The sequence below is a fragment of the Vulpes vulpes genome, chromosome 1 (genome assembly GCF_048418805.1).
Source record: "Vulpes vulpes isolate BD-2025 chromosome 1, VulVul3, whole genome shotgun sequence".
In the NCBI taxonomy this organism is placed as follows: Eukaryota; Metazoa; Chordata; class Mammalia; order Carnivora; family Canidae; genus Vulpes; species Vulpes vulpes.
Window position 1 is genome coordinate 28,300,510 of NC_132780.1, and position 16,870 is coordinate 28,317,379.

Here is a 16,870-nt window from a genome sequence, read left to right on the forward strand (position 1 = left end):
AACCCACCCATCTTTTCTTTTCTTTTCTTTTTTTTTCTGCATAAAAGTGCACAACAGGTTAGTAAACGCAGTCAAAGAGAAACTGCCAGGACAGGGAGGAGAGGGTGCGTGGAAATGTACTTCCTGTGTGTTGGAGTCTGTGCTCTCTTGTAATTTTTCTTGCATGTGTGCGTTACCCTTCAAAACATCCATTAAATCGTTAGTAACATATCGATGATTAATATGTATATATACAGAAGCATCACCCCTTTTTTAAAAAAAAGATTGTATGTACTTATTCATGAGAGACACACTGAGAGAGACAGAGACACAGACAGAGGGAGAAGCAGGCTCCCTGTGGGGAGACTGAGGTGGGACTCCATCCCAGGACCGTGGGGTAATGACCTGAGCCGAAGGCAGGCATCCCTAAACCCATTCTTTAGATTTTCCTATATGCTGGTGGTTATATTCAAAACAACACCATGAGAAATGAGTCACATATTCCTTATAACAACCTCCTTTGCTTTCATGCTGGCCTTTCTAGCATGAGGTCAGGTGCCTGTGGCTGAGCAAGCGCACCCCTCTGTCCTGTGGTCTCCCTGGTGCTCCTGAAGTGCTGCTACCCTGGGGCAACCTGACCACACACAGTGGCCACTGGGATTGAAATCCGAAGCCTCAGAGTCTGGTCCTGCCCATGCTGGATAATAGCTGTCCTACCTCTGCAGAGTCTTCTGGCTTTCTTAGACTTTGATTTTGCACTTATACATGAAGGGTTTTGAATGAAAGAACACTGTCTAGGGCCCTTCCAGCTCTCAAATCCCAGAGTCTAGGATTCTTACTGCTCGGGCTGCAAGTTATCATTGTGCTTGATTGCCTTGGGTGTGGGGTTGCATGTGAGCATCTTAACTGCTTAATGATTAGGGAAATGGTTTAGGGGAAGAGCAACTTTCCAAAAGCCAGCCTTCAAGGGTAGCAGGTTTATAGCCAGCTTAATGGTACTGCTGAAATTTAAATCACCCTGCAAATAAGGAAAACTTAGAACAATGGTGACTAATCCAGGCCCTGAAGAAAGGTTGTCCCATCCCCCTGAGATGCTGGCAGCATTTCTACAAAGCAGGCAGCCGCTTGCATATTAACAAAGTGGAGCATCCGTCCCTGGCTGGCGTGAGAAGTGACGACGTGAACTCCGTGTTCTGCGGTCACATTGATCCCTGTCTCCGTTCTCTCCCAGGGTTTTCCAGGAAACACAAACGCAGACAGTGTGGTGCATTACAGACTCCAGCCTCCCTTCGAAGCCAGGTTCCTGCGCTTCCTCCCCTTGGCCTGGAACCCCAAGGGCAGGATCGGGATGCGGATAGAAGTGTACGGATGTGCATACCGTAAGTGGTGTTACTCCCCCACCGAGGTCCATGACAGAGGGACATGCTCCGAAGGCCACGCTGAAAACTCAGCCTGGCTTTTTTCCAGCCTTTTAAATATCTCTGTATATGAAACTGTTTTTGTTGTTTTGTTTTTAGTTTTTTATTTTTATTTTTTATGGAAAGCCTGGTGTCTTTTATAGTTGAATGTAGAGGTGCACCTGCACTGCGCCTCAGAGTTGTAGATTCCCAGAGGAGAGCAGGGTCCCTGTTTTAGAGTGGGCGCTTTGTGACATTAACGACATTCAAATCCACAACCGTAATTCACGGTGACACTGAGTTGGGGACGCACGTGACAGCAGGTGCTTTTGTTTCCCCCGTACTTCCACGATGACTCCGTGCTTCTCCCATAATCACTGCTTGTGCCCCTACTTTCCTCTGAGTGAACCTTCTTTTGAACATCATTAATGTGTTGTGTCCCCCCTCTTTCCCCCACTGATGAGGAGGGTGACAAGAACCGCAGCCAACGTGAGCATGAACGCAAGCATGAGCACATTCAACGAAACGTGTGGGGGAATCGACTCTACAGTTGCCATTTTGATGATCCGGAATATACTGGAATTTCTTCGATTAGTACAGAAAGAAAAAAAATTACTTAAAAAAAAAAAATCTTCCGGAAAACGGGAGAATGACCCAAAGAGTATGGTGGATGGGAATGTCTTGGGAGGTTGGGTCTTTGGGTCACCCTTCATTTCATACCTGCTCAGAGCGTTAGCTTTGCAGAAGAGGGCACCATGCACAGAGTACTTAATGCGTCAGACCTGCGGCCTACAGGCGTTTTCTCATTCCCCTCTCGCACCAGCCACGGCCCCTTATGGTAGTAAGCTCAGCATGTCAGGGGAGGAAGAATCTTCTCCTTGGAGAAATGTAGATGTTTGCCAGAGCTATTACATACTGGATCTAGGACTTAAAAACTGGGTCTTCTTTTTTTGCCGTATTTGGCTCTTGTAACTACTATAGTATCCAGGCTTCCATTTCTTTATGCCCTCCCGTGCCCTATAAGAATTTATCGGACACCTGGTATTTGCAAAGCACGGTGTTAGGGATTGGATGTGGGGGACCCTGCTTAAAATGATTCACTTTCTTTGTCAGGATTTTATGAGGAGTCATAAAATGGTACAAAACAAACGTAAAATATTGGAACACGACCCTGGGGCGTAGGGAGTAGAGCGGTCAGACGGTTTTCCAAGTGAAAGGCCTGGGACGTGAGCCGGGGGGAGTGGGGGGCTTCCAGGAGGGAAGCAGGGACACACACACAGTAGCCGCAGGGACTTCCCGCTTCTGTGGGCTTGGGGATCATGAGGGGTGTGGGCGCTGTGGGGCACAGGGAGAGCTCGCATAGCAATGGTACCATCACCCCTTTGCTAACCCTACAGACGGTGAGACTTCTGGAGGTGAGGCCCATGGTCCCAGAAGCAACCCCATCCAGCTTCGAGGGTCACTTTCGGCCTTGGCTCCATCCGTACTGTTGAGGAGGGGCTCTACCTTCCCTTGGTTTCCAGACCCCGCCTCTGAGCTGGTGTTTCTGTACAGCATACCGCAGAGCTGGTGTTGCAGTGTGGGCCCCCACCCCCACCCCTTTCCATTGGTCATCTCCTTCCATCCTATTGTTTCTGAGGTGCATCAATGTGCACGACTGCCAGGGGCTGGGACATCTGATATTCACTTTCTCTTTGATCCCATAAAATGAGCTTCTCCATTCTCCCATTACTCTGGAAACAACTTCAGGTTTACCGACTTCAAAGCAGAACCTGCCCTTTGATGGAGATTTGCCATTAGCTTGATGTTCTTTGTGAAGAGATATTACTGCAGATCCTTCAGGTAGAGGTCAGTCCCAGGGAGACCGAAGCTGTGAGCCTGATGCCTGGAAGGGCCGGTGGGCTGTCCTGCTGTCATGGGGCCAGTGTGCATCCTAAATCCAGCAAACATGAGCTTTCGGGGACAAGGGGCTCATAGCATAAAAACATTAGACTGATGATAATCATTGCTACTTGTAAAACTACACAGAGTAATCGTAGGGCCTCTGTATTGTCTTCATTTTTATTATTAATAGGAGTAATTGTTCAAGCGTAGAGCTTTGCACTTTTTAGTTTTGCCAGTAATTGAGTATGATATGGTTTATAGCCCAAAGTACTAATTATTGTCTTCTTTCTCCCCATTTCTATTTTCACTGCTCTGTTGATATTGAGAAACTGCCCAGATTGCTTATCTTGGCAGATAATGTCTCTTAGATGCAAGTTGTCTTTTTGGTTTCATTTCTTTAAACTCCAATTACAATGACATTCGCTGTTGCTATAATCACCACGCATTTTCCCGGCCTGGAGCACACGCGTTCTCTACCTGAAAATCTCTCCCACCCTCAACTTTAAGAGTGGATGTGGAGTGTGTGGGGTCTTCTTAGTCCTTCCTCCCGCTAGCAGCCCCACCTGTCCAGAGCCCATCTTCTCAATGGACTTGTTCTAGGCTTTGTATTCCACTCTTAAGAGATCTCCGTTTGGGTGTCCTTCGCTTTCTCAAATGTTCAATAACTTTTACACACCGTTTGATCAATCCCAAACTGGTATCCTCGACGCAGGTCTCTGAAGCCACAGATACCGATACCAGTCCCAGGTCCACCTTCTTTCCTTTTTTTTTTTTTTTTTTTTTTCCACCTTCTTTCCTTTCCCAATTGTTATTCATCGTTTGGGCATCTTCTCTTCCTTCTTCTCTGCCTTCTAGTTTGTCTCCCCATGTTCATGGTCAGTGTCTCCTCAAGTGCTCTCTTGAGCTTGTACCATCATGTGGTCTGTGCTCTCGTAATGTAATCTTATGCTTATTAGTGTGTTGATTGTTTGAATAAGAGAAGGGAGAAAGAAGGAGGGCAGGACAGAGGGGAGAAAAGAGGAAGGAAAGGAGTGCATGAATCCTTAGGAATATGGAATATGTAGGCCCAGAATGACCAACACTGTGGGGATCTATCTCCCAGTCATGCACGTAGCACTCTGGTCCTGTGTCAAATCCAGCATTGAAAATAAAATCAGTAAGCAGGGAAGAGGAGAAGGGAATAAAACATGTAATTGGCTGTTTAAAATATTGTGTTTATTTGGGGCACCTGGGTGGCCCAGTCAGTTAAGCTCTTGATCTCAGCTCAGGTCTCTATCTCAGGGTCATGAGTTCAAATCCTATGTTGGGCTCTGTGCTGGGCATGGAACTTACTTTAAAAAATTTAAATATTGTGTTTATTTAAAATATATATTGACTATTGCAGCAAAAATTTAGAGGTTTTTATTTAGCAACCTCAACACATGCCTATATTTATATCCCTGCTGTTAACATTCTATTTTATATATAATATATAGTTTGTATGTTTTGGGTTTTTTTTTTTTTTTGGTTTTTAAAAGATTTTATTTATTTATTTGCAAAAGACAATGCACAAGGAGAGGGGAGAGGCGGATGGAGAGGGAGATGCAGACTCCCCACTGAGCAGGGAGGCCGATTTGGGGCTCAATCCTGGACCCTGAGATCATGACCTGAGCCAAAGGCAAGATGCTTAACCGACTGAGCCACCCAGGCGCCCCTATAGTTTATGTTTATACATAATGAGATATACATATTCATTTATCCATGTAGATTTTGATATTCTTCCTTCCTTTGTATTAGTCCATATTTTCACGTATCATTTTCCTTCCCCCTCTAAGACTTCACTTAATATTTTTTTGCAGCGTAGATCTGTGGGTGAGGAATCTTTCACTTTTTGTAGGTCCGAAGAGAGTTGGTATTTTGCCCTCACTTTTGAAAGTTATTTTCATTCAGTATAAAATTCTAGGGTAACCTTTCTTTGTTCATCACTTTCAAGATGATGCTCTTCTGTTTCTTCACTTGCATCCTCTCCACTGAGAAATCTGCTGCCATCTGTAATTATATTTCTCTGAATGTGACACGCCTTTTTTTCTCCAGCTGCTTTTAAGATTTTGAATAATTTGTTTCTGGTTTGATTTGGTTTTGTTTTATTCTGTTTCTTGTGTTTGGAGCTCATTGGGCTATTTGGATTTGTGGGCTTATAGTTTTCATTGGCTTTGGAAAGTTGCAGCCATTGTTTCTTCAACTATTTTTTTTCTCAATTTTCCCCTCACCCTTTTCTTTCAGGGACTGACCCAATTATCATTAGAGAAAACATGCATTAAGCTGTTTGATTTTGTTTTGTCACACGACTTCACTGATGTCCTGTTTATTTTCTTAAATTATTTTTTTTCCTCTTTGTTTCATTTAAAAATATTGCTATTGTTGTGTCTTCAAGTTCACTGGCCAATTTTTCTGCAATGTTTAATCTGCCAGTAATCCCATTCAGTGTATTTTTCAACTCAGACATTGTAATTTTCACTTTTTTAAAAGTACCTTTTGTGTATCTACTTGACTTTTTGAACATATGGATGGCAGGTATAACAACTACCTTAATGTCTCTCCTCGCTAATTATATCTGTGTCCATTCTGTTTTGATTGATTGTTTTCATTGTGTGTCATAATTCCAGCTTCCTTGTATGCCTGGAAATTTTTGAGTAGATGCCAGACATTTTGATTTTACCTTGTTGGATGCTGGACATTTTTACTTTCTCATAGCTTGAGCTTTCCTCAAGGATACGTTGAATTGAAGGCATTTGATCCTTTTAGGTTTTACTTTTAAAATGTGTTAGCTCATACCAGAGCAGTGTTTGGTCTAGGGTAATTATTCCCACTTCTGCAATTCCCACCAATGACAGAGACTGGTGGTTTCCAGTCTGGATAATACAGTAGGCACTGTTGCCGTGTGCATGCCAGCACTCTTTCCCATTCATCCTTTTAGATGGTTCATTTCCTGGTTTTGATGGGCTTCATCACTCACACACATTGATCAGTACTTTGCTGAATGCTGATCACCAGTGTTCTCATTATTTATCCTTCTTTGCAACATGCTCTGCCTGTGGACTCCAGGTGTTCTGTTCCTACCAGACCTCTGACTGTCTCTTCTTCTCAGGGCATCTGCTGGGCTCTGCCCCAGTTGCTCCTTCCTACTCTGTACCTGGAAATTGTCTCAAGGCAGTGGCCCAAGTGGTGTTCCAGGGATCATCTTGTTTGTCTTTCATCTCTTGGGCATCATGTTGCTTTATGTGTCTCTCCCTTCCACTATTTTTTCTGGCTTCAAGTGAGAGAAAAATCTGGTTATTCTTATCTTGTTCAGGAGCAGAGGTTGTAAATGCAGCTTCCACTCATGGCACTGCCTTTTCTTTGCCCAGTGCTCTAACATAATTGTGTAGCCAACACCCATATTTCAGGTACTATTGTACACACTGTCTAGATGTTGAGTTATTTAATACTCCATATCAATGCTTCATCGGAAAGGCCTCTTCATCCTCTACAGATGAGGAAACGGGTACAGACAGGTTAAGGTTTTCTGCAATAGAATCAGGATTTGGACTCTCACAGGGCAACTCCAGCCTTTTCTCTGAGCTACTGCTCTGTGTTGTTCTGAAAGGCTGTTTGTGGGACCAGATCCAGAGGCTATTAGTCTATCAGCACAAATTTAGTTTCACTACTGGTAAAAATGGATTTCCTTCCCTAAATGGCTAGCATGTGTGGGCCCTTTTTTTAATAATAATGTTAGTGATAGTCATCAAAATATAACCTCAGTTAATAAAACTAATAATTATAAGTTGAAATCATGTGATTTTGGAAAAACACTTCCTATTTTCAATTAAGTATCATGTTTTCTATTTTGGAATGTAAGTTATGTTCTCTTAAGATAGGGAAAACTATTGCTTCACATTTTAATTCATAATAAGTGACCTCTATTTCAAGTACCCCAATTATTTAATTAATTGAATTACATACAAAGACCTTTGTCATGAAGCCTTCTTGTAAAAGTTAAGTGTGCTACTAAGTGGTAATTTAATGCATTATTTTGGTGTTTTTATTCAAATAAATATTAGATTGGATTATTTGTATTAATTAGGGACATTTAAAATTGTATCATATTTATATACAAATATATAAAATTATGTTTAATTAATATTTATATACATTATATATACATATATAATACATATATACAATAAAGATTTAACCTTAATGGACTGATAACAAGGCCACCTTAGCATCACCAGTGAACTCTAAGACTGGAAAGTTGGCTTCTCTAGATGGGTATGTAACCAGTGGCATGAAGGTCAGGGGAGCCTCTACATAGTGGAAATTGCACTCCAGGGGACCTATCTGGGTGGGGTTGCGCCCATCCACACACACTTAGAGAGTTAGCTCCTGCTAACTCACTGAGTTAAGTATTGTCTGTCCCACAATATGATGTTTGATGTTTTGGTTTAATTTTTAAAAACCTATTGCCTCTAAAAATTGTGTTTGAGTGATATATGTTTAAAATGATATTTTATATTTACTGACTTGTCAATTTGTTTTCAAATATTCGGATTGATTTATGAATGTTTGTAAGTAAACAGCATTTTATAGAATGGATTCTCTTTGATGAGGCCTATAATTGAGTTTCTAATCTAATTCTTCCTGTTGTAAATCATCTTTGTGATAATGTGTGCTCTTACGTATCATGTGGGCTTCACAGAGAGACTTCTTGATCAAAAGTTTAGTCCATTGTTCGAACCATCTTGGCCACTTTATGGTGCCTATCTGTAAATCGCATGTGACAAGTACTCTGTGATTGGTAAGGTCTTAAATCCTTTCTTTCCAGATCCTTCCCAGAGAAGAACCCCCTTGCTCTTATTTCCTCCATCCTGACTGTGAGCTTCCTAGTCTAGTCTAGTTTCCTTAGCAACTCACAGTAGGACTAGGATATTCCTGGTGAAATGCATCCTTTCATGAGAGCAGAAGTGAGAAAGTGAGAGTAATTACGTCAGCTCTGGGAGGGCCAGGCCATGTCTATCCTCTTGGGTTTCATCTCAGCATCAGCATGGCATGTGGCACCTAGTAGGTACTACGTCCATATTAAATGAAAATGGAGCTATACTTGGGGAAGGAATGGAAATTAAGGGGGGAGGGAAAATCAGGCGCAAATGGTCTTTTTTTTTTTAAGATTTTATTTATTCATGAGAGACACAGAGAGAGTCAGAGACACAGACAGAGGGAAAAACAGACTCCCTGTGGGGAGCCCAATGTGGGACTCAATCCCAGGACCCTGGGATCACGACCTGAGCCGAAGGCAGATGCCCAACCACTGAGCCATCCAGGTGCCCCAGAAATGGTCCTTTGATAACAAAACTGTATTTGCCAAAGCAAAACCCCTGCCAAAGTGGAATCTAAAGCTACGGAAGACTATCAATATTAAACCAATCTTTTTGGTGTCCATCGAAAGATGAATGGATAAAGAAGCTGTGGTCTATGTATACAATGGAATATTACTCAGCCATTAGAAACGACAAATACCCACCATTTGCTTCGACATGGATGGAACTGGAGGGTATTATGCTGAGTGAAATAAGTCAATCATAGAAAAACAAACATTATATGGTCTCATTCATTTGGGGAATATAAGAATTAGTGAAAGGGAATAAAGGAAAAGGAGATAAAAATGAGTGAAAATATCAGTGAGGGTGACAAAACATGAGAGACACCTAACTCTGGGAAACGAACAAGGGGTAGTGGAAAGGGAGGTGGGTGGGGGGTTAGGGTGACTGGGTGATGGGCACTGAGGGGGGTGCTTGGCAAGATGAGCACTGGGTGTTATGCTATATGTTGGCAAATTGAACTCCAATAAAAAATTTTTTAAAAAAACAATCTTTTCTATTACTACACAGGAGCCAAAATATTTACCTATTATTTTTACCTCATAAACATATATTCCAGAATAGCCACAAATGAAGTATTGAATTATGCAACAGGTGACCAATGAAAATAATTAAATTTGGGATTTCCCATCTAAAATAGGTTTTTTAATTTTTAAATCAAAGAAGGATCACAACTTGTCCGGCCGTGAGCTGGTTCTTATCCCTGCTACCTGTAAGCAGTCAGGAATCCAGCATAAAGAGCATCACTGGTTGATTCTGCAGAGTGCAGGATGACACATGTCTGTAAAGGACCAGGTAGCACACATCTTAGGCTTTGTGGGCACCTGTGCTCACTGCCACTATTGTTTTTTGTTTGTTTGTTTGTTTGTTTTATGAACCTTTAAAAATGAGCTCGTGGGGCTAGACAGGCTACAGAGTGAAGTGGGTCATTTCAGAGGAAGAGGAGGTATAGCCTCATATTCCAGACTTCTAAAAGCAATTCCTGAATTTTATCTATGTTGTTTTTACCCTCTACACCGAGTTTAAGTTTGTTATCATTTAAGGTTTTTAATGAAACTATGAAGACCATTACAAGACGTATTATTTGAAGTGGTTTTATTTTACTCAGCTGACTACATATCTAGATTATAATTCAGTCCCCTTATAGGCTTAGAGAACCTGTCAAAATGCATGTTAAATGTGCCTCATAAGGATATAATGTGATGATGAACATGTGGTTGATTATTCTAGGTACAAGTGTTAGTGATCTCACCAGAGAGAAAAGAAAAACATTAGAACAAAAGGGTTTTAAGGCCATTCTTTTGTGTTTTCTATAAATCCAATAAATTTTTCACTACTTCATTTTGCCTGAGGGAAATGTTCCAGGAAATATAATTGAAGTTCTTTAGAGCAGTGGTTCTCATGTATAGCCACCAGACCAGCAGCATCAACATCACTAGCACATTTGTTAGAAATGCACATTGTCTGGTCCCAGCCCAGGCCAGCAGTCATGGCTCTGGGATGGGGCCCAGGCATCTGTGTTTAAGCCACATGCCAGGACATCCTCATCCCTAAGAAGACCATTATTACTCTTACAAAGCCATAGTGGCAAGAGGAAAGATGAGGACAAATAATATCTGATCAAAAGAAGCCTAACAAAATCATTCATGGAGCAAACATTTCTTATTTGCTAACTGAAGAAATGAGCCTTACTTATTACCATCACCTTGCAGTGACGTGCCAACAGATAAATGTCTACTGGTAAAATGTGAAAGCATTTAAATCCTTCATTATCAAATTTTCATTACTTTATTGTTATCTGACACGCTAAAGGACATCATTTGAATTTGACAAAGGGTTATGTTTTTATCAGGCACATTTATTTAACTAAGCAATGAAGAATAATTGCTTGCTTCCATGACTTTTAGACACACTGTGGTATTTATATATTTTCTACTATGTATGTGAATCAAAATCAAACTCCTGAATTTTCAAAAGGTGGCTGCATGAAATATATGATTCCTTAGAGGATTTACTATAAATACTTCAGTTTGTCTGAATGAAATACAGGTCCCAGTGTACATTAGCCACACTTCGTGAAGTTAAATAAACAACATCGTATCATTGGCTCGAAAGACATGTTTCCTGTTTCACTGACTTTCTCTTGCACCTACATTTTTTACACATACTCATTTATTTAAAATTTTCTTTTTAAAAATGTATTTGAGAGTAGTGTACACACAATGTTACAGTAGTGTCAGGTGTATGACGTACTGATTTGATGACTTTATAGGTTCTATGAGACTCACCATGAGTGTAGCTGCTGCATGTCCCCATAGAACTCAATTACAATATTGTTGACTATATTTCCTATGCTGTACTTTTCATACCATGACTTATTCATTCATTCTATAACTGGAAGCCCATACCTGCCACTCCCCTTGACCTGGTTTACTCATCTCTCTACCCCCTTCCCTTTGATAACTGCCAGTTTGTTATCTGAATTTGTAGGTCTGATTCTGCGTTTTGTTTGTGTATTCATTTCTTTTGTTTTTAGATTCCACATATGAGTAACATCATATGGTATTGTCTTTTTAATCACAATAACATCTCTTCCTTTTATGTGTGAAATATGAAAAATACAAGAGTTTTTTTCTGGGTAGCATGAATTCCTTTGTGTACCTCTTGTTCTGTCTTCAATTGGTTTGACCAATGTTATTTTTATGTTAATAATAAAAGTTTTTCAATAAACAGAATGCAAGTGATCTTGATAGTCAGAAAAATAAGACTATCAGAAAGTGGAGGGACCACTCTTCATAGTGGTAATGTGCTACAGTGGGGAGTGATTTCAACTTCTTTATGATCTTCATTTTTAACAGGATGAGAAGTGGCCAATACGAAGGCAGAAGCAATTGGGCTTAGTCAACAGAAGTATTTCTAGATGGCACATTTTAGGGAAAATGTCAGAAAAGGCAAATATGGAGTTTAGGGATCTCAACTACTGGTATCATGGGAGGATTGGCAGCACCATTTCTCCAGCTGTACTAAACAAACCAGAGATATGTTATGCCTGCATGTGTTTGTGTCAACTTACTCTTTTCAATGCACGAGTAAAGGTTAAACTTAGATTACTTTTTGATGTCTCCCGTTGTAGGATCTGAGATGGTTAATTTTGATGGAAAAAGCTCCTTGCTATACACATTTAATCAGAAATCCGTGAGTCCAACAAAAGATGTTATTTCTTTGAAATTTAAAACCAGGCAGACTGATGGGATTCTACTCCACAGAGAAGGACAAAATGGCAAATACATCACCCTGGAGTTAGTTAAAGGAAAACTCATCTTATCCCTTAATTCAGGTAAAAAACAAACAAACAAAACAAAACAAAACTACAACTTGGTGTTTTAAAAAAGATGCTTATTTAGATGAAAGTACCTTTTTGTACTTAATTTTTTATAGTTAAGTAGTTAATTTATCCTGAAAACAGAAACTTTTGAGAAAGAAAGAAGACCCTATAAATTATTATTCTGGAGCAATAGTGTAAACCAGAACGGTCTAGGCAAATGGAACCATGGTCACCCCACAGTTGAGGTGTGCTACAGACAACATGTATACATCTTGAATATACCTTCCTGTAAAAAGTTTTATAGCTTGGCAATTGTATAAGACCATTTGTGCATGTTCAATAAATAACCTAGTAATATCATAAACACAAGAGTGGATCATTGAATTTTTGTGATAGTGCTGAACATGAGGCCCTAGGAAGAAGCTACTTTCAAGAAATATTAAAATGCAATAATGAATAATAAAAACAAGAAACAAAAGAAATTATGAGAGAAGAGTCTATATAAGACTAAGATAAAAGCAGCTGACCAGTTCTTGGGATAGAAGGATGTAAGGAAAGTAGTCAGAAGAAATGCCGACCTCCACATGATGGTCATGGCATTGAGTTGGTTGGAGTGATTCATTTGCTTTGTCTGTCCTTCTAGGCCATGCTAACCTGCCCTCCCCTGATGCCCGTGTGACCCTCACCCTGGGCAGCCTGCTGGATGACCACCACTGGCATTCTGTCCGCATTGACCTCTTGAACACACAAGTCAACTTCACCGTGGACAGGCACACTCAGCATTTCCAGGCAAAGGGCAAGTCCAGCTATTTGGATCTTGATTATGAGGTGTGAAAATGACTTTTTAAGTATCACAGATTTTAGTATTTAAATGCAACAGAACTTTGTAGGAAAATACCACTACACTGAGAAAAATTCCCTTTGCTAGTAATTTGGAATTCTGGTGAAACATTTCCCACGGGTGACGTCGGCAGGGTGGGAGAGACAGACACGCGCTGTTGAGGTGTTTTATCACTCATAGATGTTAGCTTTCACATGAGAGGAATTAGTCATTAAATTTGGGAAATGTGTAGATGAAGAGCAATCAGTTCGACGGGCAGCACTTTAAAATGCATTTGTTCGGACAGTTCTTCTGTGTTGCATCTGGTGTTGGCTGTGAACAGTTCCCTTGGAGATTTCTCTGTGTTTTAGGGCAATCCTAAACCGAATTAGCAGTCTAGGGTACTTTGGAGAAGTAATCAACATATATTCCAACCTGCTCTTTTGAGGAACAAGAGAGCCAAATGCACACGATTCCACATACTGTTTCTCGGGGGTATTTAGAGGTTTAACATATTCGCAGCGTGTTACCGACACATATCTAACCTACACTGAAGTGCACCTTTTGTTCTGCTAGTTCTGCTCAGCACATCTATCAGAGCAAATGGGGTGATTTCAACATTCATTTAGTATAAGTGGCCTCAACAGAGCAGGCCAGCTGGAGAGCCTGGTCTTGAATAAGATTATCAATGGCTGTATTATTCTAACCTATCAGCAGCGTCATGGCAAACACCAGGACCCTGAAGTCTGGGTTCTAGAAAGGTTTGTAAAGTAGAATGTCATCACAGTCAGCCTCATTGTCACAGATCAAGAGTGACCATGGAAATGAATGTACAATATTCCCCATTGTCTAAAGTGACATAGCCGTTTGAGTACCAAATTGCCAGGAGAGTATTTAACCACTTATCTCAATATAATAAAGAAAGCATTGGTAAAGCTAATGCTTGATAGTCAGAAAAATAAGACTATCAGAAAGTGGAGGGACCACTCTTTGTAGCGGTGATGCTAATGCTCTAAAACTTCACTTAAAATTCACATGTAACATAACTCATCATAATGTAAGCTATAATGTCATAATGTAAAATAATGCCAGGTAGATTTGAGACAGTTATCCTATACCTGCTAATCATTAACTGGTTTAGGCAGATAAACAGAAAATCATTAAACAATATTATTTATGTCATTTTTTTCTTTCTAAGATCAGCTTTGGAGGGATTCCTGGACACAGAAAAGCAGTGGCATTCCCACATAAAAACTTTGATGGCTGCTTCGAAAATCTCTACTACAATGGAGTGGATATCATTGATTTGTCCAAGAAACACAAACCACAGATCCTCATCATGGTAAGAAAGTCTGTATATGCAAGGTCAAGAGGAAAGGAAACTGCAACTTGTCTGATTGATTCAGTCTTAGAATATACCTCTTCTGAAGGCAGGGAAAGTACCAATCATATATACCTTTTAGTTCATATTTGACTTAACTAATTGCAATTTTAAATTTAATTTTTGAACATTTTAATTCCAGTTCATTAACATGCAGTGTTTTAGCTTCAGGTGTACAATACAGTAATTCAGCATTTCCATACAACGTCCAGTGGTGCTCGTCACAAGTGCCCTCCTTCATCCCCTTCATGTGTTTCCTAATTTTTACATTTGTATGGCAACAGATGCATGCTTTTGCAAATATGTCCCAGCACATTCCAATAGAGACCCTTTAACGGGCTCTTTGTGACTGATTTCCTCTTGCTTCCTTCTCCTGTTACTGAACTCCAAGCTCAGCTGCCTGTCACTCGCTCGAAAGGCCAATACCCAAGAGATGAATTTTGATTGGAAAGGAATTTGAGCTTAATTTAGTTTGAGGTCGGCAACCTGCGGAGAAGGTGGACTCTTGTCCAAAAGAAGCCAGCTCCAAGGTTTCTGCCTGGCTCAGGGGTTTTTAGAGGAGCTTAGGACAGTTTGGTCAATAAAGAGGGTGCAGCAGCCTGCAGCATTTCTTGATTACATGCACGCTGCCCCGTGCCAGCTACAAACCTGATCTCAGCACTCAGGGGCTGCGTGTGGGGTCCCGTTCTGGTTTTATGGACTCCTTGGCTGTTTCTGCAAAGGGAGGCAAGGCCCACAGATACACAAATGGGAGTTGGTAAAATCATTTGTGTGACCCGATAAAGAAAAACATTTTGCCAGAAAAGTTGCTTGGCTATTCAGAAGGCGGACATGGCTTCACACAGGCTGGCTGGGAAAGTTCCTTTTCTCTTCAAGGCCAGCAGTCAGCCTGCTATGGATCCTGGGACTTAGGTCAGCAAGTCCGAGTGTGTTATCTTGAAGCAGGTGAACCCCTAAGGTGGGTTGGAGTGTTATCACACTTCTGTCTCTCCACGGGCTACAGGCCCTCCACCCAGGCTGGCAAGTTACAAAGCTAACATCTGTCCTTCCATGTTTGGTCCATTAAACCCAAATCCACGACAGATCAGAACACACAGACTCACACGCATATTTGTGAATATAGATGCCTCCATATCTAGCATTGTCTACAGAAATGGGATCCTTTTAGGTAAGCTTTTCTCCAACCCAGTTTTCCAACTCAGCTTAACCTTCTGGAAATTCTTTTTTTTTTTTTTTTTCTTTAAGACCCGTTTATTTGAGAGAGCAAGCATGCTGGGGGGTGGGAGGGACAGAGAGAGAACCCTTGAGCAGACTCCCCACTGAGCACAGAGCCCCACATGGGGCTCCATCCCATGACCTGAGCCGAAATCAAGAGTCAGATGCTCAACAGACTGAGCCTCCTGGGCACCCCTAAACCTTGTAGAAATTCTTTTGAGCCATCAGCTGCAGCTCCATGTTGTAATGGCTGCTCACTTTCCATTAGGGCAGTCATTTCCCAATCAAGACGTTTGCTTTATTTCTGTTTCTATTTTACCATAAGCAAGCAATTGCACCTCTGTTTTCAGGTACTGGGCCTTTTATTTTGATGGGAAATATTTCAGGCATAGAATTTCTTGGTTGAAAGCTTTATTCAGCTTTCATTTTTAATAAATGTTGTTGGGTGGTTTTCCAAAAGAACTGCAATGTGGCATTTGTCACCAGCAATGTACGACAGAGCCCTCCCATCACATCTCAAGGAGCCACACATTGTTAGACATCTCTCAGGCTCTTGCCAGTGCAATGGACATGGACTAATACCTGACTGTTCCTTAATGCTTATCTGACTACTGGTGAATAAAATCATCTTTTGTCCATTTGGATTTATTTTTCTGATCATTATTGATTCTTATTCTTTTGCCATTTTTAATTTTATTACAAAAAGTTTTTTCTGGTCAATTTATAAGAGCTTTTTTAATTTTTTAAAGATTTTATTCTTTTATTTAGAGAGAGCACACAAGTAGGGGAGGAGTAAAGGGAGACGAAGAGAGACAAGCAGACTCCTCGCTGAGCATGGAGCCTGATGCAGGGCTCGATCTCACGACCTGAGATCATGACCTGAGCTGAAATCAAGAGTCAGTTACTCAACTGACTGAGCCTCCCAGGTGCCCCAATTTGTAAGAGAGCTTTATGCTTGATAGATTACCCTTTATCATTTATGATCCAAATATTTTTTCAAATTAATCAATTTTATATTAAATATGAGCATTTATAATATGATTATATATTGTATCTTTTATAGTGAATGTTTTATGCTATGTTGAGTATATAAATTTTTTTATTTGTATGTGGTCAATATGTCTATGTATTTTTTTTTTTATACCTTTATAGTATTTGGTCTTGCTTTAGAATGCTTCTAAAACCCAAGACTCTAGATAGAGTCTCATGGATTTTCCCATAAAAAGTTCTAAGTTGGTTTTGTTTATTTATTTTAAAATTGAAAAAAAATTAAGTCTTTGATCATCCAGAATTTATTCTTTATGCAGATCCGTTGTTATTTTATGCCTTATGGGTACCCATTTGTGCCTGCCCTATTTAGTAACTAGGCCCAACCTTTTGTGCACAGGGTTGAATCATACCTTTCATTGCATACTGGTTGTACATATATTCTCAGACCTTCCTGTGGGTTAGTTATTAGGCTCTGCTGCTACA

At 40.5% G+C, this 16,870-nt stretch overlaps 1 protein-coding gene across 3 annotated transcripts in view; it reads left to right on the forward strand.

The window, feature by feature from the left end:
- The window catches only part of LOC112922081 (contactin-associated protein-like 3), a 188,232-nt gene that overhangs the window by 84,659 nt on the left and 86,703 nt on the right, over positions 1 to 16,870 (forward strand). For all 3 annotated transcript variants that reach the window (XM_072761403.1, XM_072761384.1, XM_072761393.1), the window contains exons 4-7: positions 1,211 to 1,358; positions 11,790 to 11,993; positions 12,625 to 12,809; positions 14,000 to 14,143. In XM_072761403.1, the coding sequence (XP_072617504.1) occupies positions 1,211 to 1,358; positions 11,790 to 11,993; positions 12,625 to 12,809; positions 14,000 to 14,143 (681 nt within the window). The remainder of the gene's footprint in view (positions 1 to 1,210; positions 1,359 to 11,789; positions 11,994 to 12,624; positions 12,810 to 13,999; positions 14,144 to 16,870) is intronic.